Here is a 26,319-nt window from a genome sequence, read left to right as displayed (position 1 = left end):
CCCAGAGCGTCTCTTCGGTGCTTTGGGGCACCACAGCTCCTCCCGCAGAGTTCCTTCTGGCCAATACGCGTTAGCCCTTCTGTGTGCCAGGTGCCACCAAAGGAGGGGAAGGGCCCTTGTCTACATCATGAGACCCTGTGGGAGGCATTTTCCCATTGCCCAACAAATCCTCCCACTCGTTCCTAAAATAACCCAGTGGGCACAGCTCTGAGTGTTCGCGCTGCTCTGCTCGTCTCTTTCCTTCTTTTTTTGACTTTTCTTTTCTCCCATCCCCCTTAGCTGTTTAAAGCCCTAAACTGGTCCAAGGGAGAAAAGAAGGTGTGCAAATAGCAAATTGAATTTAGTCCATTTCACTTGGATCTGAGCTAATTAAACTTGGCATTTGTAGAGAGCCCTTCGCGTGTCTGCCTCAGAGAATCAGGGACCTTTCCCAGCGAAGGGGGTGCCCAGGTTCCTCGTTCCAAATAGGTCCTCCTTCTCCCTTTTCTCCGTCTGGCCAAGGCCTTGGTGTCTAAAACCTCACTGCTATCACCACTGCGCTCGGCCATATTATTGTTCATAGGAGGTATAGGTGGAGAGCACTGGGGATGGAAATCTAGGAGTTGGTATTGAATCAGCTCTGTTTCCGTTGTCACATGGCCTTACACATCAGTTATGTGACATTCTGCTTATTCTGCCTCCAACATGGAGGTGGTAAATCGACCTACTGAAATGACGAATGGGAAGGTGCTTTCTTTTTCTGATTCCTGGATTCTTGCTGACCCCAAACACACACACACACACACACACACACACACACACACACACACACACACACACAGAGACACGGACACACACGGGCATGCATACTCTTTGCACAGGTGATGATTATGGTCAAGGAATAACTCTACTGGCCACAGGACAGCCATTAGGCCACGGGAGGCAGGGAGGCAGGAAAATCCCTGTGTAAATCTGACTTAAAAAAGGGATTTTGCAAAGATTTTGACCCACCTTCCTGTTGCCTCCCAGTATCACCTTTGCCCATCACTGCCTCCAGCAGAATGAGACGTTTCTGATGAAATCTCATACCTGGCCCTGTATGATGCTTTGAAGATCCAAAGTCACAAAGACTATTCAAGGCAGCAGTTATTTAAGTCTGTTTTTCTTGATTATTTGTTTGCCTATTTATTCTTTTTTTCTCACGTGGCCAGAAAAGTGCATGGAAGATAGACACTAGGGTGACTCCACCGTGCTCACACGTGCCTGTTTTCACCACAGTTTACGTAGGCCCACACAGTCTGCATTCCTTGTTGAGTCTACACTCACTTGCTGCCGAGCTAAGCCAGACGCCCGATTCTCTTGTGCAATGATCTTCCCTCCACTCCTCGGCCTCCCCACCTCCACACCGATTCCAGAGTCTGACCATTCTCTCTGCTCCCAGCAGAGTCGGAGGTCGCCCCCGCTGTGGTTCCCATGGCTCCTGCACTCACCTGGAGTGGTGGCCTTACCACAGTCTACCACCTTATTTCTTGACCACTTTCTCTATCCAAATGTGAGTTCTTAATGTGAGGAACCATATTCCATATCTTATCAATGATTCCTACACAGGCTTCACATATAGTAGGTATTCAATAAATATGTACTAAACATGTTAAACATGGAAATAAGAGAATGAAATAAAATGGCAAGTATTTGCTCGGTACTCTCAGATTTACAGCATCCTTTTAGGTCTTACAAAAAAAAAAGTAGATGGTATTCCCATTAGAAATGTAAGGTTTATGAGTTGCTTATTGTCATTACTATTATTATCATCATCATCATTATTATTTATTGATTTCAGAGAGGAAGGGCTAGGGAGAGAGAGATAGAAGCATCAATGATGAGAGAGAATCACTGATTGGCTGCCTCCTGCATGACCCCTATTGGGGATTGAGCCCAAATTGAATCATGACCTCCTGGTTCATAGGTTGATGCTCAGCCACTGAGCCACACCAGCCAGGCAAGGCTTAAGAGTTCAAAGAGGTCAAATAACTCACCCAAGATCACGGTGCCATTTAGTATTGCTCTATGATCAATGATACCAAGACATAATGGCTAAAACCAACTTTTATTTTGCCACAAGTTTTTTGGGTTAGAAATTCAAGCAGTTCTTGCTTAGTGTCTCATGCGATTATAGTCGAATACCAGGTATTGCAGTCATCCAAAGACTCAGCTGTGCTGGACTTCCCCGGGGCCACTGGCAGGGCTGGCCCCTGACACCAGATGTTGGCTAGCAGCTCAGCGGGGGCTGTTGACTGCTGCTGCTCCCCCTGGCCTCTCCAGCATGGCCATCTCTGGGCAGTCAGACTTCCTGGACTGTGATTGGCTTGCTCAGTGCAGCCCTCCCAAGAGAACCAGGTGAGGCTGCACGGCTCTTCGGACAGGGCTTGGGAAGATTATAGCCTCTGTCATTCTCTTTTAGTCCACCCGGATTCAAGAATGGGAGCTGTGTCAAAGAATTTGGGCATTATGTTTATAACCACTATTGTCCCTGGCTGGGTAGCTCAGTTGGTTAGAGCGTTGTCCTGATGCATCCAGGTTGTGGGTTCGATCCCTGGTCAGGGCACTTACAAGAATCAATCAATGAATGCATAAATAAGTGGAACAACAAACCTCTCTCTCTCCCTCTCCCCCCTCCCCTCCAATAAATAAATAAAAAAAATAAAAATAAAATTAGCAAAGTTGAAAAAGCACACGAGGTAGTAACCGAATTAAAGAACCAAACTCCAAATCCAGTTGTTTTTTTGTTGCCCTATGATGGATATTATTCAGCTGAAAATACTATTTTTGATGAATTATTGAATTGTCTCTGTTCCAATGTCATGCCTGAAGTGTAGAGGAGAAGGGAGAACACTTATCTTTCCGGGATGACCTCTCTGCCCTTAAGTCTGACTAACAGGAAGAGGATTATTTGGAAACAATATGTCTTGGGCAAAAATATATATCTTAGTCATACCTTTAACCGGGAACAGGATACTGGCCTTAATCTAATAAATGCCATAGACTGCTTTATGTGCTTTAATTTAAAACGATTCATATTCATTAAGGAAAGTTTGTAAAATTCCTAGAAGTGCAACCAGAAAAATACAAATTTCCCGTAATGCCATCACCCACATACTATGACCAGCATTTAAAACTCGCTCTAACTTCTTTCCAAGCTCGATTTATAGTTTCCTATGTGCAACTTAAAAATCAACTTTATTAAAGCGTATTTTTGTAAAGCACACTGCATCAACGTAGAGTATACAATTCAATGAGTTTTGGAAGCTGTATATACCAGTGAACATTTCCATCATGATATGTATCTCTCTCCATTTATTTAGATTTTTTCATTTTAATTTTTTTAATAGAGATTGCTTAGGACCTTGGGTAGCACATCCTTCTTCCCACCCACACCAGGCCCCCGGAGATCTGCCCTTTGTCACTCTAGCTTGGATTTGCCTCGTCTAGAATTGCATCTAAATGGGATTATGCAGCATGTCATTTCTGTGTCTAGTGTCATTCACTCAGCTTAATGATTTTTGAGGCGCATCGGTATTGATGCACATGCCAGAAGTTCCTTTTAGTGATGAATCTGCTTCATTCTACGTATTCACCTGTGGATGGACACTTGGGTTTACTCCAGTTTTTTGCTCTTGTGTATACATCTGCCGTGGACATTTATGCGCAAGGTGCTGTGTGGCCATGCTTTCATTACTCTTTAGTAAATAACTACGATTGGAATATCTGGGTCATATATTTGTCACAGTTTTAACTTTTTGCGAGACAGTTTTTATTTCAGAGAAGGTGCAGGATGCCTGTTCTCATCAGCAGCATGTGAGAGTCTGGTCGGCTCCAAAATCTTGTCAGAATGGATGAGGCCAGTCAGTGCTTGTGGAGTGGTATCTCACTGCGGCTTTATTTGCATTTCCCCAGTGACTAAAGATTCTTCAGCGAATATTGCCATTCTTAGGCTTGTCTGTTGAAGTGATTCTTCAAATTATTTGCCAGTTTTTAAAACTGGGCTCTTTATCTTTTTAAAATAGGATTATCAGGAGTCTTTGTATATTCTGGATACAAGTCCTTTGTTGGATATATGTATTACAGGCACTTTCTCCTGTTCTGTGGCTCCCTTTATCTATTCTTACTGGTGTCCTTTGGAGAGGAAATTTTTTTCATTTTTACAAAGTTATATATAATTTTTTCTCTTATGGTTTATGCATTTCGTTTCCTATTTAAGCTCGTTACCTCTGCCAAAGTTACAAAGATTTTTCTCCTGTTTTCTTCTAGAAGGTTTGTAGTTGTAGCATTTACATTTAGTTCTGTGATCCATTTTGTTATTTAATATGTGTGCATGCTGTGAACTAAGGGCCTATGTCCATTTCTTTTTTTTCTTTTTTTTTTCTATGTCCATTTCTTATAGCAAGTGGCTCTCCACTTGTTCCAGCACCATTTGTTGGAAAGACTTTCTCCTGATATCTTAATCAAAAGTCAGTTGTATATATTTCTGTGCTCTCTATTCTCTTCCATTGATCTATAGGTCTACCCTTTAGCCAAAAATAGACTCTTGCCACACATATTATAATATACAATGAATTATAATATAGCTTTTTAAAATAATGAATTAGATCTACATATATCATTTAAATTCTGAAATTACAATATTAAGGGAACAAAACAAGTGGCAATATAATACAAACAATATGACTATTAGAAACCCATAAAACAATAATCTGTAGTATTTTGTAGAAACTCATATGTTATAAAAGTATTTCTTTTAATTTGACAAGATATATATACCTGCGTCCTAGATAATAGTTGCCTCCAATAAAAGTAAGTCTTGGTTACTACAGTTTTATAGTAAATCTTGAAAACAGGTAGTGTAAGTCCTTCAATTTTATTTTAAAATTGCTTAACTATACTAGGTTATTTGCATTTCCATATAAATTTTAGAATTATCTTGTCAATTTCCATCCCTCCCCATAAAATGCATGCTGGAATTATAACTAGGACTGCACTTAACCTACAGGTCAGGTGGCGGGGAAGTCACATCTTTAAAATGTTCAGTCTTGAAATCTAAAACATGGTTGTATATCTCCATTCACTTACATTTTTTATTTTAATTTCTTTTAACAGTTTTATATTCTTATTGAAGAGCTCTTGCATACCTTTTCTTAAACATACTATTGAGTACTTAGAGGTTCTTACACTATCATAAGTAGAATTGATTTTGAAATTTTATTTTCCAATTATTTGATGCCTATAGCTAAGCATATAATTAACTTCTATATATTAATCTGTTATCTTTCAACCACTCTAAAGTCACGTATTGTGTTTTTAATTCTAAAGACTATGTCAACTGCAAAAATAATAGTTCTATTTCTTCCTTTCTAATCTGTCTGCTTAAAAAATTTTGTTGTCTTTATTGAAATGGTTAAAGCGGTCTCTGTTTGATTTTCAGCAATTTGACTATAAGTATAGGCTCTCCTCCACCCTATGTTCATCCATTTTGTGTCCGCTGAGCTTTATGAATTTGGTAGTTTGTCTCTTACACTAAATTTGGTTAATTGTAGTCATTATATTTATTTTTTAAGACTCTATTCTCTCTCCTCGCCTTCTCTGAGACTCCATTTATCTATATTTAGAACTTCTGATGTGGTCCCATGAATCCCTTAGACACTATTTACTCTTTTGCAGTCTTCTGTCTCTTCTTCAGATTGGCCTTTAAGGCCAATGATTATTTTCTATGTTATCTTCATTCGTCTTTAAGCCCATCCAGTGATTTAAAAAAATATTCATAAATCTGTTTCATAATGATTTTATATATTTTCCTGCTAATAATTCTTATATTTTGTGTTCATTGTAATCATCTTTGCTTTACCTATCTGAGCACAGGTGGTGTTGTGTTGAAGTCCTTGTGCACCTGGGTCATCTTAGGTTGGCCTCTGTCCATTGTCTTTTCTCTTGGGAATGGATGAAACTTTCCTGCTTCACCACATGTTGGATACGTTTGCATCGAATGTTAGAAATTGTGAATTTATTGTATGAAGATTTTTGGATTCTATTTCTCCCAAGAATGTTGATATTTTGTTTTTCGCAGGCAGTTGACTTTCGCAGCAGTGAGACTCAGGCTGCCATGCCTGGGGAGAGCAGCCGTTGTTTTTGCTTTAGCTGAGCTGGTTGGAGTCTGCCTTATACATGAGTGGTTCAGAGGTCAGCCAGAGACGATGCAGAGATCACATACCAATTGTGAGGCACTTCCCTGTGCTGCCCCTTTTCTCCCTGGTGGACTTGGTGGATCTGAGTGGGATCCATCCACTGGGTCCTCAGTTTCGAAAGACAGCAGATTTCTCTTGGTGCTTCAGCTGCCCTGCGCCATATGGAAATTGCAACCTAACCTCAGGCAAAGCTGGATGCATGGGAGGTTCATCCTATGTTGCCTGCTTTCCCCAAGTCTCAGCTTCTGCTTTTGTTATTTCCAGAGCCTTCCAGTAGTGCTTTTGTTTGTCTTTGTATTTTCTCCAGAATTTATTGTTAGCTGTAGGAGGGTTGGTCTGTGAATATCTTCCAGACCAGAAGCAAAATCTCCACTATGTTCACTAGTATTCATTTTGCAATATAGAATTTATGTTTTTGACCCCCCCCTCCCCCTTTCTTGAAATCGGTATTGGACAAAAACATTTTCTATAATATCTTATTATCATCTAGGCTCATTTAATATTCCAACATAATTAACCATTCCACTCAAGTTTCCCATTAAGGTTATTTTCCATTTTCTTATATTTATAAATAGCATTGCAATGAGTATAATACTGCATAAATCTTTTTTCTGTATTTAGGATGGTTCCCTTAGGGTGAATTCCCAGAAGTGGGTCAAGAGGGATGGACATTTTTAAGGCATTTTTTTATATTGCCAAATTGCTTCCCAAAAGGACCGTACACATTTACACTGCTTGCAGCAATTTGGGAAAATAATTATTTCATAAAACCCTTGTCAGCACTGGATATTATTAAACGAAGAAATAACATTTCTATTTCAAAGAGGAAGAATTATAACCAAGTATTTATGAATACGCATAATATTTTCATGCCAGAGGAGAGATTTTTCTGGTCTTAAGACTGGAGAGGCTAAAATGAAATACATGTATTAGGAGAGGAAGATTCTGAGAAATGAAAATCTGAACAAATATTTAAAGTGAATAACAATGAAGGAGGAATTTGGGGAGTATGAAGAAAACATGTTTGCACAGAAATCTAAAAGATGGAGAAAAGGCCCAAAAATGTGTAACAGTTTAGTCCAAATTTATGAAAATATTCCCCAAAAGGCTGAAACTTCAAATTTATCAATGCCTAATGGGGACATTTGAAAGAAAACAAACAAAACTAACACAAGCTTTTAAAATTGGTTTTGAAACAATAAGAACAAGGATATGATTGTCTCGTTGCATTGAAACAACCGAAACCTTATTACCAGATGAAAGTACAAAATTAAATTCATTCTGAATCTGTCAGATCTGTCACTTTTATCAGGGAAAAAAAATCTAAAAACTAGGAAAGGGAGAACAAAGATGCTTATAGGAATGGAGTGCTAACACACAGAGGAGGTTCTGAGTCTTTACTTTGAAGTGTCTGCCTCAATTTCCTTCTCCAGACCCAACCCCACAAATTACTTTTCCACAGCTAAATTAATTTGAAAGTATTTTTTTCAGAACTACAGAGTTAGTTATACTCAGAGTTTTAGGTAGAGGAGGTTCTAACATCTGAAGAAAAACTAATCTTATCCTGCTTTTCAGTAGTTGATGATGCACCATTGAAACTTTATTTTCATTCCCAAGAACAATGAGGTCAGTGTACCTAGTGAACATGCAGGAAGGGAAGCTGAGAGCACTAGAAGCCATCATGGGTTCACTCAGAATAAGTCACCAGGCCAACTGCATTTCTACTTTGAATAGCTTTGTTGCACAGGGGAGTTACCACCGACACAGGATCTGGGTGCCAGCAGATATTTGATAGAGCTTTCTCATGAGTGTATTAATTTTTTAAATTATGTTTTTATTTATTTTTTAGGGAGAGAGGGATAGAGATAAAAACATCGATGAGAGAGAAACATCACCAGTCAGCTGCCTCCTGCACACCCCCTACTGGGGATCAAGCTTGGTGTGCTCTGACTGGGAGTCAAACCATGATCTCCTGGTTCATAGGTCAATACTCAGCCACCGAGCCACACCGGCTGGGCATAAGTGTATTAATTTTTACATGTATTTATCTGAATAGTCTATCGCCCAGGTAAGTGCAGGCCCTGTGACGGCAGGGAGTATGTCTGTTTCACTTCCCAGTGCATACCCCCTGCCCCACTGCCTGGCCCGTTGTAGAATCTCAACAGATATTTACTGAGGTTTTTTTTCCAAAGGGGAAGACTGTAGATTGCTTGGTAGTCGGGTCAGATGCTTCATATTTGTTTGATTATATGTACTGGAAGAGTTTGTATTATGGGGCTGATGTCAACCTGAAGGGAGTTCTCTAGCCATGAGCTATCATGGTCTGTTCTCATTCAGGTCTCCTCAATGCTGATGCCTTTGCCTTAGATTGGGGAAGACTGGCGTGGGAGACTGGGCATAGCAAGGACCGAAATTAGCCTTCCCACCCAGCCCCTTCTCCTCACTGACTGGGTGGCCTTGACCAAGACAGATAACCCTTGCAGACATCAATTTCCTAATATTAAAACAAGGATATTAGCACCAACCTAATTATATTCTCCTATGTACTGTATGCTTTTAACGTACATAAACTGCTGTGGCTTCACATGCTGTAAACACTCAGTAACTATTGTTTCTTTTCCTTACATGCTGCTCCTTTCGTATTTATCCAGTTCACAGAGGGCGTGCTGCCAGGGAAGAGGGAAATCATGAGATCATAGGATTAGGAGCAAAACACTAACTTGAGACACTAGAAGAAGGGCCAAAAGATACAGATGCAATTTGGTGGTACAACACGTTCTTTACTTTGATTTAGAAAAATCAATTCTTCAAATACAGGGTGGGAAAGACCAGAATTATTTGCAGTGCGTGTGAACAAAGAACTGAGGACACACTGAGTCCAAGTCCGCTGCCCGGACAGCAGAAGCAGCCCTGGGCCGCATTATAGTCAGTCTCATGCTCACCGAATGGGAGGTGAGAGTCCATTTCTCTGTGTGGCTCAGCTCACCCCCGGGTTACCATGCCTAGCTCTGGGCTTCAAAACTCCAAAAGGACTTGAGCAAATTCAACAGAATGAATTTGAAATATGGGATGCATATCAAAACCACAAGACTGAGCAATGATATAATACCCGGAGTCGTAGAGGACGTAGTGAAATGATGACTCCTGTGGACAGCTGGCCAGGGTGAAATTGGTATAACCTTTCTGGAGGACATCTTGACATGAATCAAAACCTTTAAATATGTCCCTGTCCTTTGACCAAGCCATTCATCTTTCTCCTCTGAAAACATTCTACACATGGATGCATGGGGATGTGTAGAAAGAGATACCATTTAGGAGCATGCAAGGCAATTTTATAGTGAAAAGCTAAAAACAACATAAAAATTAAACAACAGGGGATTGTTTAAGTAAGTGATGATCCATTGATACTTCAGGGTATTGCAGACATTAAATGTTATTGAAATCAAGGGCGGGGAAAAAAGGAGACATTTGTGATACTCTTTGTAATACTCTAAGCAATAAAACAATTAACAAAAAGAAATCAGGGGGATAAAATGGACACATATGTAATACCCTTTGTAATACTTTAAGCAATAAATTAAAAAAAAAGAAATCAATACTTAATGACATGGGATAATGGGTAAGATATAGATATATTTTATTTAGCTTAATTTTAATTTCCACAGATGATCTCAGTTCATGTTAAAACAAAAAAAGGAAGAGAGGTAAACAAAAAGATGAAAATCTCAGTGTTCAAAAAACGCTATTAATACTTTGGTGGAGATAGGTATAGATATAGTTACAGATGAAGATAGTGATATACATGTAAATCTGGATGTATATCTAGATGTGTACATATACATACATATATGACATAGTGTAATTTATGCAATAACAAAAGTGCAAAGCGTATAGTTGGATCCTAGCATGTATTTCTGACATAAGTGAATGAATAGATACATGCTTAAATATTTTTTAAAAAATTTACAAAACGCACTCACTTTATGAGACAATAAAATCCAGTTGTAAAAACTTGCAAATAGATGCATGGACTGGTGACAGGTTAGAAGGAGTGTGGATGTTTTCACAGGACTGGACAAGGGGAGTGTTCTGGTTGCCACACTTAGTGCCTGAAGACAACAACAATCCTATGCTCATGGATTCTAGGAGCCATGAATTGGTACATGAGAAAGGGCAGGTAGGTTGTCTCGGTTCCACAATGACCAGGACTCAGTGGGAAATACTCAGACACCTGTGGGTGACTCCAATGGCTGGGGGCTGGAATCCACTAGAAGCTCCTTTTCTCACATGTTTGCCCCCTTGCCTGGGTTGTTTGAAAAGCTGGGCTCAGCTGGGACTGTCGACTGGACCACTTACCCTCAGCCTATCTATGTGGCTAAGTCTTATCACGGTGCCGTGGCCAGTTTCCAATGAGGGGGTCAGCATCTATAGTCAGCATTTCAGGACAGCCAGGCAGAAGCTGCGCTGTCTCTTATGGCCCAGTCCCATAAGGTCGGCGGAGTCACTTCCTTTGCAGCCTCTTTATTAAAAGTGTGCCCCTATGGCAGCCCAGACCCAGGGGCCAGGAACTAATCTCCATCTTTGTTGGGGGAGGAGCCAAGTCCCGTTACAGAAGAAAATGTGGAATGGGAGGGTGTGCTGTGGCCTTCTCTGGAAAATTCAGCCTCCCACAGGGAGCAAAGAAATATTCCAGAACTTGAGCCTGACCTTTCATGACATGCTGAGATGAGCTTGAGTGGAGAGCCTCTCCTCCATAGATAGATTTCTGGGCCAGAATTTGAGGATAAATTGAGAGATCTCTCTTCTTGGGTAGTGGGATGGCTATCTCTGAAATGTCCATTTTACAGAAAAGGTCAGCTGAGGCATGAGCTTCCCTTGCAGCAGGAAACAACCAATTTTTAAAAAATCAACATCACTTTTATTGTCTTTTTTATTAGTAGTCAGTGGAGGAAAATTAAAAATGCAGATGAGCAACAGTAAGAGAAAAAATGTTAAATGCTTCCAATCTTACTATCCAGAGAATATCCTTAATATGTTTATTTCTATATGTATGTGTATATACATGTACATGCATACATTTACACACATTCTGTGTGTACATTTTTAAAACAGGGTAGGGTCATTTTGCACTTACAGTTTCCCAATACGCTCGTTAAAAGTTACTTCCTAACTCTTGATCGTGAACATTTCAGAATAACTTTTAGTTTTCTATAATCCATTTTTTATATTACAATGTACTATTTGTTTTTGTTGCACACACTCAGTGGAAATCGCACTAAATACCTGCAGTTGTGTATAAGTGTGCATGGATGTCCTCTTGGCATTCTCCCCTGTATACTTTTTCACTCAACAATGTATCATGGAGAGGACTGCATGTCAATAAATATAGATCTATGTCACTGTATTTAATGGTCTCATGAAAGTCTATTTTAGAGACATGCCATCATTTTTTTAAACCAGTTCCCTGTACGTGGGCCTCTGGCCATTTCTACATTTTTTCTGAAGTTTTAAATAGTCATGTTTAATTATATTTTACCATAAAGAATTTTTAACCGTAAAGATCAGTTTAAAAAATTTAACATGAATCCCCAGAATGCTCCGGGATCATCTTTCCTGAGGGATCAGATAAACTATGTTTGAATTCAGGTCCTATGACTGCAGATACGGGTCTTCGCTTCTCTCAGCCTCTGTCTCCACATCTGGAGGAATAAGAATATGTGGTCACGTGTGAGTAACGTGCCTGGCACCGTGTCTGGCATCTAGCAGTGCCCAATGGCAGGTAGCGCTTATGGTCAGAGCCTTTCAAGGGGTGAATGCCTATGCTCATCTGAGGTGTAGCTCTAGAGCTCAGAACGATGATCCCTTGTGTGGCTTAGGAAGGACTAGAAGTCATAGCTGCTTTGGTCCTCTTTCTAGAACTGGTTCCATTTGCATTCCTTGGGCGGTTGGGGGTCAGGTGGGATTTTACCTTCCCAAGCTGCATATTTCTCTATCTGGCGCATTCCTGGGCAATCTGAAAATGCAATATCGCTGTCACCAGCTCGAGGAAGACACAGAGCCTGAATAATTTAACATGTCACCGCCATCCATCATGATAGCCAGAGTGCAGGCGTTGGAGGGTGGAGAGGTGGGCCTGCCGAGGCCGCTGAGCAGGACAGCCCAGTCAGAGAAGGTAGTCCTCAGAGAACAGTGAGTTAATTTCACAGGCCCAGGAAAGACCGCTCAGCCTCGCTCCTGCTCCAGCCTCTCCCATCATATGACTTTCAACTTGCTCGGCTGCCCTGATTCGCTCCAAACTTGGGCTCAGGTTCCTAGTTTGCTGCCAAATGTTTGTGTCATCTCTGGGAGGCTCTAAACGCCTCTGAATATCTTCATTTATTTATCAGTAAAATTGAGAGAATTCCCCTGTGAAGGGCTTAGCATCATGCCCGGAGTATCTTAATTGCTTCCTCATCAGAAAGGAAGTTCCAGGAAGTCAGGAAGTCTTTGACTGCTGTTCGCCGCCCTATTCTCAATGTCTAGAACAGTGTTGATAATTGTTAAATGAATGAACAAGCAAATGAGTGAGGTATTATTATTTTTTTTAGATGACCAGTGGGTCCAAGACAAACGAAAGGGTCACCCACTGCTTTCTCAAACATGGGGTCAAGACTCGGGGCCTGAGCTGGGCCCCTTTCAGTGTGGCTCTGGAATACCTCCTCTCTGTGTCCCTTCCCCCCCTCCCCCACCCCTGCCACACACACACACACACACACACACACACACACACACACACACAATTCCATCATTCTACAGTTCTGTCATCAGTCTTGTGCTGTTACAAAGAGAACAGAGGGTCTGTTTTTTAAAAAATTATTTTACTTATTGAGCTAAGATTCACATAAAACATTATCCATTAACTATTTTAAAATGTATAATTCATTGCCATATTGTAGATTCACAAGCTTATGCAACTATCACCTCTAGGTAGACCCAGACATCTACATTACACTCGAAGGAAACTCCAGACTCATTAATGATCACTTCATATTTCTCTTCTCCCTCTGCCCAGCCCTGGCTGCCACCATTGCTCTCTGTCTCTATGAGTTTACTGGTTTGGGATATTTTATATGAACAGAATAGTATGACATATGAACTTTTAAATCTGGCTTTTTTTTTTCCCACTTAGCAGAACGTTTGCAAGGTCTATCCACATTATACCATATCAGCATTCCCTTTTCAAGGGCTGAATAATATTCCATTATATAGATACTCCACATTCGGTTATCCTTTTATCAGTGGGTGGACATTGGAGTGCTTGTCTTTTTTCTACCTTTTTGCTATTGTAAATAGTATTGCTGTGAACAGTCGTGTATTGGAATGCCCTGCCTTCCATTCCTAGGGCAGAATGGCTTGGTCATGTGATAACTGTGTTTAACTTCTTGAGGAAATGTCAAACGATGTTCCACAGTGGCTGCCTCAGCTTGCATTCCCACCAGCAGTGTATGAGGGTCCAGTCTCTCTACGTCTATTCCGACACCTGTTCTGTCCCATTCGGTTGATTGTGGTCAGCCTGGTAGATAGGAACCGGTTGTTTTCCTTTGGCTTGGATTTGCATTTCCCTAATGACTAATCTTTTCATGAGAGCAGAGGGTTTTCCATGAGACGGAAGCTGCGTTCAAATCTGAGGGTGATGCCATTCGTAACGTGTGATCATTGATACGCAGCATTGAAACTCTGAAGGTTGGATTGCCCTCCGTAAACCTGAGACGGTCCCTGCCTCTTGGGCCGCTTGCGGAGTGTGGACGGGATACTGCATAGGCAGTGCCCAGAGCGGTGCACATCCCGCCGAGGTCTGTGCTTGGCCCATCTTCTTCACGGCTCCACCTCTTCTCATTCGGGACCAGCAGAACCAGGGGCTCCTGGAACAGGGCAGGGGACCTTGTGGCTCCTCTTCTGTCCTCCTGCCGGTCTCTGGCCATTCTCACATTCTCTCAGCTCCTAAATGGAAGTACGCGAGCAGCCCTGAGTAATGAATGGCTGTACTTTAGGTCATGAAGTCAACGATTTCATATTATAATGCTAGCCAAGGGGGCCCATTCGACCGAATCCTCTCCAAGTCAGTCTGTACCTGGCCTGTGGCCTCTTCAGGTTAGATGGACACTCAGAGGCTAGACGTCCTGGGTGGCTGCCACCTCCCCAGGATGTCACAGAGGCCAGGGAGTCACCACCCATCCCTCGGTGCTTCTTCTCTCCTAAGAAACTTGGGCAAACCTCGAATAAATGAATGTGCCTCACCATCCCTATGTGTGGTCTGTGTGTCAACTAGTTACATGTAGCACATGCACCTTCCCTCATACTATCCACGTGAGCTGAGAGTTAGTGTCCCTCTTCTTTTAAAGATGAGTTTGGAGAGGTTAGGGGCCTTATCCACGCCCACTCAGCTAATGAGGGAGACCAAGAATTAGAACTGGGGTCTGACTTCAGTGCCCTGATTCCTTCCCACAGACGTGCTTGACCTCTTGGGCTCATGGATGAAGCCAGTGCAGAAACCTGCTAGAGGCTAAGTGCCTTAGGGCAGAAGCAATGGCCATTGTCTTTTAATGGAATCCGAGCTGCACCATTTTTCTTCCAAGTCACATTAAAAAATGATTCAATGCCTTCGTGGGGCCCGTGGCTTATTCATCTCTCTCCTGCGCCCAGATCCCGGTCCTTAATTACGCTCAGGAATAGTGGCTGTGTGAGTGCTTCCAGACCCGCATTCCCCGCCACGGTGGGCACCTGATACCCGGCTACTCTCTACGGAGATATTCTTATGTGTAAAATACACACTGGGTTTTAAAGACTTATTGTGCAAAATCTATAAACTATTTCAGCATAATTTACATTAATTCCATGTTAAAATGACAATGCTCTTAGTATATTGGGTTTAATAGATATATTCTGAAAACTAATGTTTACTTTTACCCTTTTAACGTGGCTACTAGAACAATTAACATTGCATGTGTGGCTCACATGATATTTTTATTGGACAGCTTGGTGTAGAGGCAGCCTCGCTGAGCCTCAGTTTTCTTTCTGAAAATGGTACCTTGGTAGTTAAGGAGGGAGGTGAGGGTCAGATGGGTGGGGATGGGGCAGGGGGAACTGGAGAAGCAGCCACGATAGTCAGAGGCATGGCATCTATGTGCTTGGACACGTGGATTGCTGGAGGCATCCCTAGGATGTAGCTAAGCCTGAGTGAGTTCCTGCCAATAGCACCATTACACCGGTTCGCAGCAGGAGCTATGGGAAGTGGAAAACCCACACAGGCATTGGGAGCAAGCCACAGATCTGCGCGCCACTATCATGTCCTCCCTGGTATGCACAGCAGTGAGCTCATCCTCCTGCTCCAGAAGCTTCTGTGACATCCATCCTCAGTGACACCCACGGCCTTCCACGTGTCCTCTAGCAGCATGTCCCTCCCAGTCAGTGCTTCACCCGATGGGGCTGCCACCTGCCCACACTCCCCACCCAGGGTTGCCCCAGCTCTTACCTCTCCTTGGAACTCCATTTCCTTCCACCGCAGCCTCATCCATCCTTCCAGCCCCGACTCCATCTCCCTTCCTCCACAAAGACTCCCAGGTCACCTGTGCGGTGACGGGTTGCTCTCCCCCTTGTTCCAGGGTCTTGTTGTGTGGAAAGCATAGCCATGAGTGAGGTTAAAAGCACCATGGGACCCCGTTTGTCGCCACGACTAGCTTATGATCCCCTGGTTGGCAAGGATCGGTTGTATCCCTGTATGCCCAGTGTCTGGCTCTGGGCCTGGTATACAGTAAGCACTTGGCCGAAATGTGTGTGAAATCAAGTTGCCCGGAGTGTTTCTTGGAGGCAGGCTCATCGCACTTAAGCAACCAATATAGCTCTCAATTATTTAGTAGCCACCATGGACCGGGCATTTCACCTGTCCTGTCTCCTTTCATCCTCGAAGCAATCCTGCAAGGTTAATAGTTGTTGTCCCTGTTTTAGCAAGAAGGAGCCTGTGCTTCCTCAAGGTCACACCACCCTGGGGCTGCCAAGGCACCGGTTAGAACCCCAGCTCCTTCCCTAAGCCACGCCCACCCCCGGGTGCCCTGGGACTTACAGAAAGAAGTCGGGCTGGGGTTGTCCATCTTGGGAAGGAGGAGGGTCTAAGAAGCTGCCAAGGCCGCGATGACTGATGGATGTGCTTCCTCGCAGGGGGCATCAGCTTCGGGAGAACCAAGGGGACATCAGGGTCAGAGGCAGACGACGAGACGCAGCTGACCTTCTACACGGAGCAGTACCGCAGCCGCCGCCGCAGCAAAGGTAACGGAGGCCTCGGGAAGGTTCCAGGACCACTTCGTAGGAGGAAACCCTGGGCGGCGGATTTCGTGTTTCATGACAGACCCTGAGTCTTCCTCACCCTGTGGTCCCAGTGCAGTCGGCACTGAGCTTAGCAGCGAAGCCCTGGCTAGGCGAGTGGCCATCACCATACCCTCTCCCTTCAGCCTGTGTGTGCTTTCTGTCCCACTTCATTCCTCTAAGGCAGTGGTTCTCAACCTTCTGGCCCTTTAAATACAGTTCCTCATGTTGTGACCCAACCATAAAATTATTTTCGTTGCTACTTCATAACTGTAATGTTGCTACTGTTATGAATCGTCATGTAAATATCTGATATGCAGGATGGTCTTAGGCGACCCCTGTGAAAGGGTCGTTTGACTGCCAAAGGGGTCGCGACCCACAGGTTGAGAACCGCTGCCCTAAGGATTTAGGGGTGGGTTCTTTTAAGTTTGTACAGTTAAAGAAAATCCAGCACAGGAAGTGAAGTAACTAAGAGAATCAGATGGAAAGGGAAGAGGAAGGAGGAAAGTTATTGAAAGGCAGGTTAGAGCGCTGCAGGGTAACCTGTGCCATACTGCCTGGTGGTTCTCAGAGCCAGCTGACGGTGTAAGGCAGGATTCTCCGCCATCAAAGGGCCGAAGGAAATGTATTCAGCCATACAATGGGCAGAGGCTATGGGACAGAACCAGCGTTGATTCAGGAAATTCTACTCACCTGACACCAGGACCAGAAGGACAGTTGGGCCCTGTGAACACGCCACCCTGTGACTCTGTGGGCCGTGCCTCCAGCGGGTGAAACTAGTGTCACTGAATGATCGTTGCTCACAATGACACGCAATGTAAACATCAACACGCTGGGGCGGGGCTAAAGCCACCAGGGGCCAAGGTCCATCGTTCTCGGGGATAAAATTTGCTCTGAAGGGAAAATAGACCATATTTCAGGAAGGTACCTGTGCATACAATTCCTCACCCCTGAGCGTTTTTGTAAGGATGAGAAATTAGCACGTTCAAGATCACATTCCTAGAAAAGAACCTGGGGTGCCAGCATCCTGGTGACGAAGGGCAACTCCATGGGCCTGGAGCAGGCCCTGAAAAGAAGCAGGGTCCTGCCCTAGCTGGTTTGGCTCAGTGGATAGAGCATCGGCCTTCAGACTATAGGTTCCTGGGTTCAATTCCAGTCAGGGGCACATGCCCAGGTTGTGGACTCGATGTCCAGTAGGAGGCGTGCAGGAGGCAGCCAATCAATGATTCTAGGAGGCATGCAGGAGGCAGCTAATCAATGATTCTCTCTCATCATTGATGTCTCTCTCTCTCTCTCTCTCTCTCTCTCTCTTTCTCTTTCTCTCTCTCTCTCCCCTTTCCTCTCTGAAATCAATAAAAATATATTATATAAAAAAAAATAGCAGGGTCCTCTGGCAACCGGGAAGGCAGCTCATCAAGGCACATGGCAGCCTGTGGTCCTCGTGCCTCTCCAGGAAGTGGTCTGGGGAAGTGCCTGTGGTTGGGAAGAGGCTTCCCCACACAATGACCCTGCATGCTTTCCACCCCTGTGTTCAAAGAGCACAGAGGGCACAGCTTCTCTGGGCTCCTTTTGCTCTTAAGCAAGTTATCTTCCTTCCCTATACCTCAGTCTTCTTATCTGTGAAATGGGTCTCGTAACTGCCTCACAGAAACTTGAAGGTGGATTTTGGTTGTGATATATTAAAAAAAAATGTATTGTGGTGCCTGGTATATATTAAGGGCCAAAGAAGTAGATGTTGTTCATGTCAGTTCACGTCTCGTTTTTTATATCTCACTATTCCTGGTGCCTTTCACTGAAAGGTCCCCGCGTGGGGGTGCCTGAGTTGGCACATCACCTCTGCAGCCATTCGAAGCAGTGGCCTTGCCTCCCCCTCCTCCCCATGTCTGGGCTGGCTGGTATCTGCGGCATTGGAGATTTAGAAGTTGATGATGGATGATTCTTGACCTGTCTTCTCCCTCTCCCCAAACTGCTGCCAGAATTCGGCTGGGCAAGGTGGTGGGTCTCCTCTGCAGGACTGGGCTATTTATAGCTAATTGGGAACACATCCATCATTGAGCGTTCCCCTCGTAAATCAGAGGTAAACTTAGCGAAGCAAAAGCAAACCGCAGGACGTGAGGGAAGTGACTTGGCCCGGTGCCTCCGCCCACTCAAAGGCCGGGAAGTGTTTCCAGGATGGCGAGGATGCCAGGGCTGTGGTGCCCCTGCCCCTCGCCATCCCCCCCCCCCCCCCCGGCACACACACACCTTCCTCCGGCCCTCTTGCCAGCTGAATGCCAGAGCCACTTGCTTCATCTCCGCCCTCCACATATGTCCAGAGTGACAGTCCCTCTCCCTCCACCTCTGGTCCCCCCACATCTGTCTCTTCCTCCTCAGTATCCCTTGTTCCGAGGGCCCTGCAGGGGGCTGAGCAGTGCAGGGGAAGATTATGATACACTTTTTGGGATGTTATCTGGGTTATTCTCACTGTCCCAGCTTTGAGAGGAAAGAGAGAGATGGGGGGACACCAGAGAAATGTGGGGGCTTCCCAGAAGAGTTGAAGCTGGAAAGTGTCCTAGGCCCAGGTAGGGCTCTGTGGCTGTCCACCCACGTACATGAGCCAATACTCAGTATTCTTGTCTTTGAAATGGGGTGGCAGTACCTCCCTCTAAGGTAATTGTGAGGATTGAATGGGAACACAGGCATCTCCTTTGTAGCTATAAGTCTCGGTAAAAAGTTACTCCTTTTTCCATCGTAGCCGTCCTAGTCCCTGTCACCTATGTTCTTTGCTTAAAAACTGCTAACGTCACCTTCTCAATGGCCTCATTTAACCATCTTCCAACCCAGTAACAACGGGATCCCTACCGTTGCTTCTCTGCTTAGAAGGGGGAATGTGACCTTCTTACCACCTACAGACCTCTGAGGGTCCGGCCTGCCCACCTGCCCAGGGCTGTTACTCCTCCCACTCAGGCCTCCTCCCTGGCACTGTCCTGCCAGAACCTCCCCAGTGTTCTTTCCTGGCACACTACCCTGCCCTTTGCCTCCTTCCCAGTCGCTGGCATCTCCACGGAAACGGTATGTCTTCCGGGAAGCCATCCCCACACCGCATTTCCCTGTTTATTCTGTTCCAGTTCCTGTGTTCTTCCCCACTGTAGACCTCATGGCCGCTGTAACTTTACATTTGCAGATATGTCCTCTGGGCTGTGTTTGTACACCACCCTGACCTGGGCGCTTCACAAGGATGGGTGCAGTTTCCTCTGTGCCCAGCTTTCCATCCTGGGCACCAGCCACACGGATGGGTCGAGAGTGGAAACTGCATGCATTGTTTTGAATGAATGAATGAATGGTTAATGAATTAATGAAGGACAGGCATGCCTGGCCCAGTGTCTGGATGGCTGCAAGTGCTCAGGGTGGAGGTTGCTTTTGTGGCGCTTCTCCTTGTTTTCTCTCACTCCACTGTCACTTGCTGGGAGTGGTCCTCTCTCCTTTCCCTTCTCCCTCCTGCTCCTGCTGGGCAGCACGGAGGCCTCAGGCCTGCTCATGCTTCCACTTCAAGGTCGATGCCAGAGAAAGCCTTCAGGTGGCATTCCTGGCAGGGGGAGGGGGCCTGAGGACTGATGCTAGAAACCCACTCTGCCTGGGTGCTTGGAGCACATTGGAGCGGGTGACCTTTGAAGAGATGTAGCAAGTCCAGGAGGTTCCCTGGCAGGGGTGGATATACCTAGTGCTGATGGTAGAGAGAGCAATGAAATGGGAGAAGAGAAAAAAGCATCCAGCAGGTTTTTCCTACCTGGGTCTCTCTTTTTAACATGCCCCATATGGGGCTAGAAGTGACATTACATTCAGCTGGACCTGGCTGTGAGTCCTGACTTTACTTCATCTCCTGTGTATGGCTGGGCTTTTAGCATCCAGAAGCTTCCCTCTGTATCAAATAGAGCTGTTGACACCTACCTCGCAGAGTACTCCTGTGTGGAGATGGAAGGTTCCAGAACTCAACCAGAGGTGCTCAAGAAATTTAGTTCTTTCCTCCTGAAATTCCCCTTTCCTTGAAAATATTCTGAACTGCATCAGCTAAAATTTGATTTGGGGCAATAAGATCCACTGGACAGGAGATTTATGGTATAGTCCAGCCGTGGGCAAACTACGGCCCGCGGGCCGGATCCGGTCCGTTTGAAATCAATAAAACTAAAAAAAAAAAAAAGACCGTACCCTTTTATGTAATGATGTTTACTTTGAATTTATATTAGTTCACACAAACACTCCATCCATGCTTTTGTTCCGGCCCTCCGGTCCAGTTTAAGAACCCATTGTGGCCCTCGAGTCAAAAAGTTTGCCCACCCCTGGTATAGTCTGAGAATCACCTCTGGCTCCTCTGGGCCTCAGTCTCTTGGAAAGGAAAATGGGTATGTTATTCGGCAGTGTCTGGTATGGCCAGGCAGAACCCCATCCCCAAGCAAAGAACTGTGGCCATCAACATGGTGAGGGCGTAAAGGCAGAGACAAAGGGGCTGAGAAACAGAGACTCAGAGACCAGGTGTGTGTCTGGTGGGATTTTCTAAAGCAGGAATCAGCAGCCTTTTTCTGTAAATGGCCATTACCTGACATTTCTTGGCTTTGCAGGCCAGGTAGTCACTGTTGGACCTATTCTGCTCAGCTGTTGTACCTTGAAACCTGCCATAGACAGCACACAAATGAAGGAACATAGTGTGTCCAAATGACACTTTATTCCTAAAACAAAAAAAACAAAAAGCCAAACAACAACAACAGCGAAACACACCAATACAACAGTTTGCTGACCTGCGCCCAAATAATCCATTTACGCCATACAGGTGGCCCTCACCTGTAGGACTGGTCCAGGGGGCATGGGCGACATGTCACAATGATTTGTGAAGTGAATCTGGTCTCATATCATACCTGTCCTTGCTGCCTAAGAAGCCTGTTTGTCAAGCAAAGACTTCTCCGTTTGGTGACGTAAATAACCATTGCACCCATCACTTGCTTGAATTTGCCGGTTCTCATGTTGTTCTACAAAAGCAACCAATCAAGTAGCTGGATAGGGAGGTGCCCAGTGGGCAGAGTTTCACCCTTTCTTAACCAGAGATGACTCGACAGCCAGAAGCACTGGGCCCAGGAGGGGGAGGTGCGTATTGAAGTCTGTAGCCCCAACCGTGACTCACTCAGAGACCCTTGCTTGGCAAACGTGCTTCCTTGGAGCCTGAGCTTTTCTCTCTGTCAGACAAGGATATTTCTGCCTCATGTCATCAAGTCTGAAGCTCATTCTAGTCTAACCTAGATTTATGGAATAAATGCCTTCTAAGCATGATGCGGGGCATGGTGGGAAAGGGGGCCGGGGGAGCTGCGGCTCACCCAGGTAAGCGATGCTGAAAAGGATAGGATAGTGCGTAATTGAAGGTCCCCGTGAAAAGTGCAGACAGCATGGCCTGCCCCTGGCACAGTGCTGAGCAGGAGACAGAGCAGGCACCACTGCTGGGTGACTCCAGCAGCGCAGGCACCAGCAGGGGCCTCCTGGCCCAGCTCTGCAGGCGGCTGTGTGGCCTTAGGCTAGCTCCCTCCCTCTCTGGTCCTCACTCTTCTCAGCCACTGACTGCTTTGCCAGTTCTAGGAACCCAGGTTTTCTGATTCCTAATCCTATGTACTTTCCTCGAAGCTTTCCTAATTATTAGTTCATCAGCAGAGAGAACCAGGGCATGAGTGTTCCTTGTTCAGCTTATTTGTTTTGGGTGCTTGTTTTAATTTGGCATTTCTTAAGCTGAGATTTTTCTACCATGATCAGAACTCTTGAATCGTAAACAGAATGCCGTGCTCCTTTGTAATGATGTGCACATTTTTTCTTTTTTATTCTCCCCTGACAAAACACGTGCACACGCACACGCACGCATGCATGCACACGTAAATGAATCCTATTTAGAAGGAAAAGAACAGGTGAGGGAATGTTCAAGCCACATCTGCGGCAAAGGAGGCCTTTGGGGATGGAGGGTAGGAGACTGTTCTGAAAGGTAAGCTGAGAATGCAGAGATGGAGCGGGAACTCCAGGAAGTAGGGGTGGGGGCGGGGGGCGAAGGGACGATGGCTGGACCCCAGCAGAGCAGCACCTGCCATGGGTGCGGACAGAGCTGCACTCACTGGCTAGGGGATGGGCCGGATGCCAGGAACTGAGCAGCATCCATGTCTGTGGTTTCAGGAATGGTGGCAGGTGGGCTGGAGAAATAGGCAGGAGCCCCTCCTGCATCCATCACTTCTCATCAGAACACAGGGTGTTTTCAGTCCTACCCATAGAGAGTCCATCCACTCTTCTGTTTCATGCACATGGAACCCAAGGCTCAGAGAAGGGAAGCATATTCCCCAAGATTAAACGGTTGCCTTTCTTGTTCACAATAGGTGAGTCTGGGCAAGAACAATGCATGGCTGTGCTTTGTGCTCCTCTTATCCCTGAAGCTTTACTATAAGTTTGAACTTATTTTCACGCGAAACCTTAAGTAATCGGGGGTCCTTCTAGGTTGCTTACAGGCTTCAGAATCAGCAGACAGAGGTCCCCATCTTCGCTTTGCTATTTCCAAGCTGTGTGGCTTAGGGCAAGACACCTTCTCTGAGCCTGTTTCTCCTGGGTAAAGGAGGACACATCCTGGCATCAGTCCTGCTACTCCTCCTCAGTCCCACTGAGAAGGTTAAAGAAGATAACGTATGCTGAGGACATGTGTAGGCGGTGTGCCTGCCATGTGATCACTGTTCACTAAGTGGTAACCCGCCACGTTAAGCCTGGGCCAGGCACGGATCCATGGCCCTTTCCCAACGTGCTGGCCTGCAGATCCGTCTTGGTTCCGGGGGGTGCGGGAGAAGAAAAAAGTAGACATTCTCATTTTCACTAAGAGCATGAATTTGGTGGGCGGGGCCTCTCGGAGGCATTCTGGGATGGCTTTTCCTTCCTCCATTCTGGGTCCGGCCTGAGGACAGCCTCTTTCACGGGTGCGTCTGCAGCCTCCCTCTGCCCGGCTGTAGGACAGACCCCTGGGACCCGCTGCTCAGAGGAGCACACACCGAAGACATCGATCTCCACTCCTTCCCTCTTTATCAGGACTCTTGCCCCCGTCATTCATTAGCTTTTGGTGATTTGCAGCAGGTGAATGCGTTCCTCTCGAAGGTTCCAGTAGCTTTTTGGGGAGATTCTGGTTTCCCGCATGAGGAGATGAGGCTGGAATTTGGATTTCTCTTGCAGAAAGAACAGTAAAATGCAGAAACCCAGCTTTGATCTCTGCCTGCATTTGGCCCTATTTAATGAGCTATTAGAGAAGAGAAAATTATGTATTCATAAATTGTATTGGGCAAGAAAAAAAAAAAAGCTTCTGTCTGATGTCTCTTTTCTCCCTTTCAAACCTCAGAGGATACAGACATTGGCTTTTGTTGTTATGGGTTTTTTTTGTGTCTTTTTTTCTCTTAAAGGTCCCTTCCAGACTCTCTCTCCCCAACCTGCAGAAACATCAAGCCGTCTGGGCAAATGAGGGTTCCTTGGAGGCAGTGAGGGAGCCAGACAACTTCAGAAACCCCCTCCCAGGCCTGTGCGGCCTCTGAAACATTGTTTCAGTTGTTTTTCTCTCTCTTCCTCCTTTGAGATGAAACCAGCTCTGCACCTGACAGCCGGGCCTGGAAGGGAGGGAGACGGCTGTCAGGAATCAAATGGGAGACCAAAGGCGATAAAGCAAACATGTCGTTTTTAGTTGCTTACACTAGCGAGAAGGAATAATCGGTCTTTCTCGCTTTCTTGTTTTTCAAGGAGGCTTCGCAGGATATCTCCCCCTTTTCCCTACACGGAGAGATTGTGACCACCCACGTCTCAAATAGAGTCATGTGGGTGCTTCATCTCAGATGAGGTTTGGGTCCCTCTTCCAAAGGCAGGACGGGTCATTGACGGAATTCATTTCTTGTAGCTGCGTGACAGGTGACAGCGTGCCTGGTTCCTGCTGCTGTCAGCCTGGGGCCACGCCCACCCTCTACAGGCCACTCTCAGGCCCTGGCTCAGGGACCCTCCCCAGGGAGTGCACAGCATGGCCCCTGCTTCTCCAAGGCCAGCGGGAGAGCATCTGCTACACTTTGACTCTTCCCGCAAAACCCCAGGCTCTTTGAAGGGCTCTCTGGGTATGGCCAAACCTATCCAGACACATTCACGTACGTTTAACTCACAGTCAACTGGTTTGGGACTGTAATTACACCTGGAAAATCCCTTCATCGCCGTCATAGAACATATCTTAATCGCAGAGAAATATCCCATCATTTTTATACCTCCACCCATATTCACGAGGAGAGGCCTATACAGGGTTGGGGAGGTAGATGGGGCTCTTGGGGTCCATTTTAAAACTCGATCTCCCACAGGGAGGTAAATAACAGTATGAAAAGAAGGGATTATCCTTAGGAGAGGATAACGGAGAGGCTGAAAATGTGATGGGTTCTAGGTTGCCAATGTCCTTCTCTCAACATCTCAGTCAAACCACCTGGTTCTCCATGGACGGAAGCAGAGGCCACAGTTCAGCAGCCTTTGTCGTGGGACCAGCCAAGAGGCTGCTGCACGTAGAGACTCAGAAAAGCTATGTTGCTAACCCAACAGGCGTGGCTGTGTGCAGGGCCCAGAGTCACTGAGGCAAACCCATTCTGAGTCGGACTCTGGTTCTCCCTCGTGGTTCCCACTGAGCCAATTTGCTAACCACCTTCCTCCTCTAAATGGAGTAGATTTTAGAAAATATGGGGCCAACTATGGCTCTTGCAGTCCAATGCTGGGGAGTCCTGGGCAAGCCTCTTTGGCCCTCTGTCCATTCATTCGGGACGCAGTGTTTGAATACAATGCACCCAAGGCTCTTGCACCTCTGAAATGGGTGCTTTTAGTCATTTGACACATTGTAGATCCCAGGGACAGTGGGCCTCGCTAGGGAATCAGGGGTGAACAAGACATGGGTCCAGCCTTTACGCAGCTTCTCTCATCGTTGTCTGTGAAGAAGTTCAGACCAATGACTGCTAAGCTCATCTCTCCACTCTCAGGCCCTCCAGGGAACTGAAGGGTTGCCACCGTTTTGGGGGCGGCATGTGTATTGTTTTCACCAAAATAAAATGATGCGATAATACTGCTAGAAGACAATAGAAAAAAGAAGCAAACAAGATCCTTGTAGACCAAACAGTTCATTGAATTTCCCCCCGCCCTCATTTACATACACTTTCCCATCAACACAACTGTAGGCACCACTCACATGTGTACTTTGTTATGTCACGACCGTAGTTTTTTCCGTGACACGAACCACCTTTCATGACACTCTAAACCTGATGATAGTCATTATAGCATAATCAGATTCATGGAAAAAAATTAGAATGAGCCTAAATGTCCAATAATAGGAGACTGACTTAAGTAAATTACAATGCATAAATCTGATGGAATATTATGCAGCCAAATAACTGTGAAGAATGGTTTTTTAAGAAGGGTTGAACTTAAATGCCCCAATGAGTACTTTTGAGGACAAACAGAGCAATTTATTTAAACAGCATATGTGGGCAGATCATGATAGTTATATATGTGTGTGTTTGTTTATCCTTCTGTCAGTCATCAACACCCTGCCTATTCCCAAAATGGGTTTCAGGTGGGTGGGTTTACTGGAGGTAGCCCAGCGTACAGTCTCTGTGGTCTTTGTGGCCAAACACAGCTAGTTAGGAGCCTGGGCAGAATGATCTTGGGAAGATCACTCTAACCTCCTGGCCTCTGCTTCCCTTCGCTGTGTAGGGGTATACGGATAGTT

General features: G+C 45.3%; 1 protein-coding gene across 2 annotated transcripts in view; it reads left to right on the top strand.

Annotated features, from left to right (window-relative positions):
- Positions 1-26,319, top strand: part of ASTN2 (astrotactin 2) — a 746,156-nt gene that overhangs the window by 236,151 nt on the left and 483,686 nt on the right. For both annotated transcript variants that reach the window (XM_036329825.1, XM_036329824.1), the window contains exon 5: positions 16,410-16,517. In XM_036329825.1, the coding sequence (XP_036185718.1) occupies positions 16,410-16,517 (108 nt within the window). The remainder of the gene's footprint in view (positions 1-16,409; positions 16,518-26,319) is intronic.

This window comes from Myotis myotis, unplaced genomic scaffold (genome assembly GCF_014108235.1).
Source record: "Myotis myotis isolate mMyoMyo1 unplaced genomic scaffold, mMyoMyo1.p scaffold_m19_p_12, whole genome shotgun sequence".
NCBI lineage: Eukaryota > Metazoa > Chordata > Mammalia > Chiroptera > Vespertilionidae > Myotis > Myotis myotis.
The sequence above is the reverse complement of the archived record's forward strand: the minus strand, read 5'-3'. Positions and strand labels throughout refer to the sequence as shown.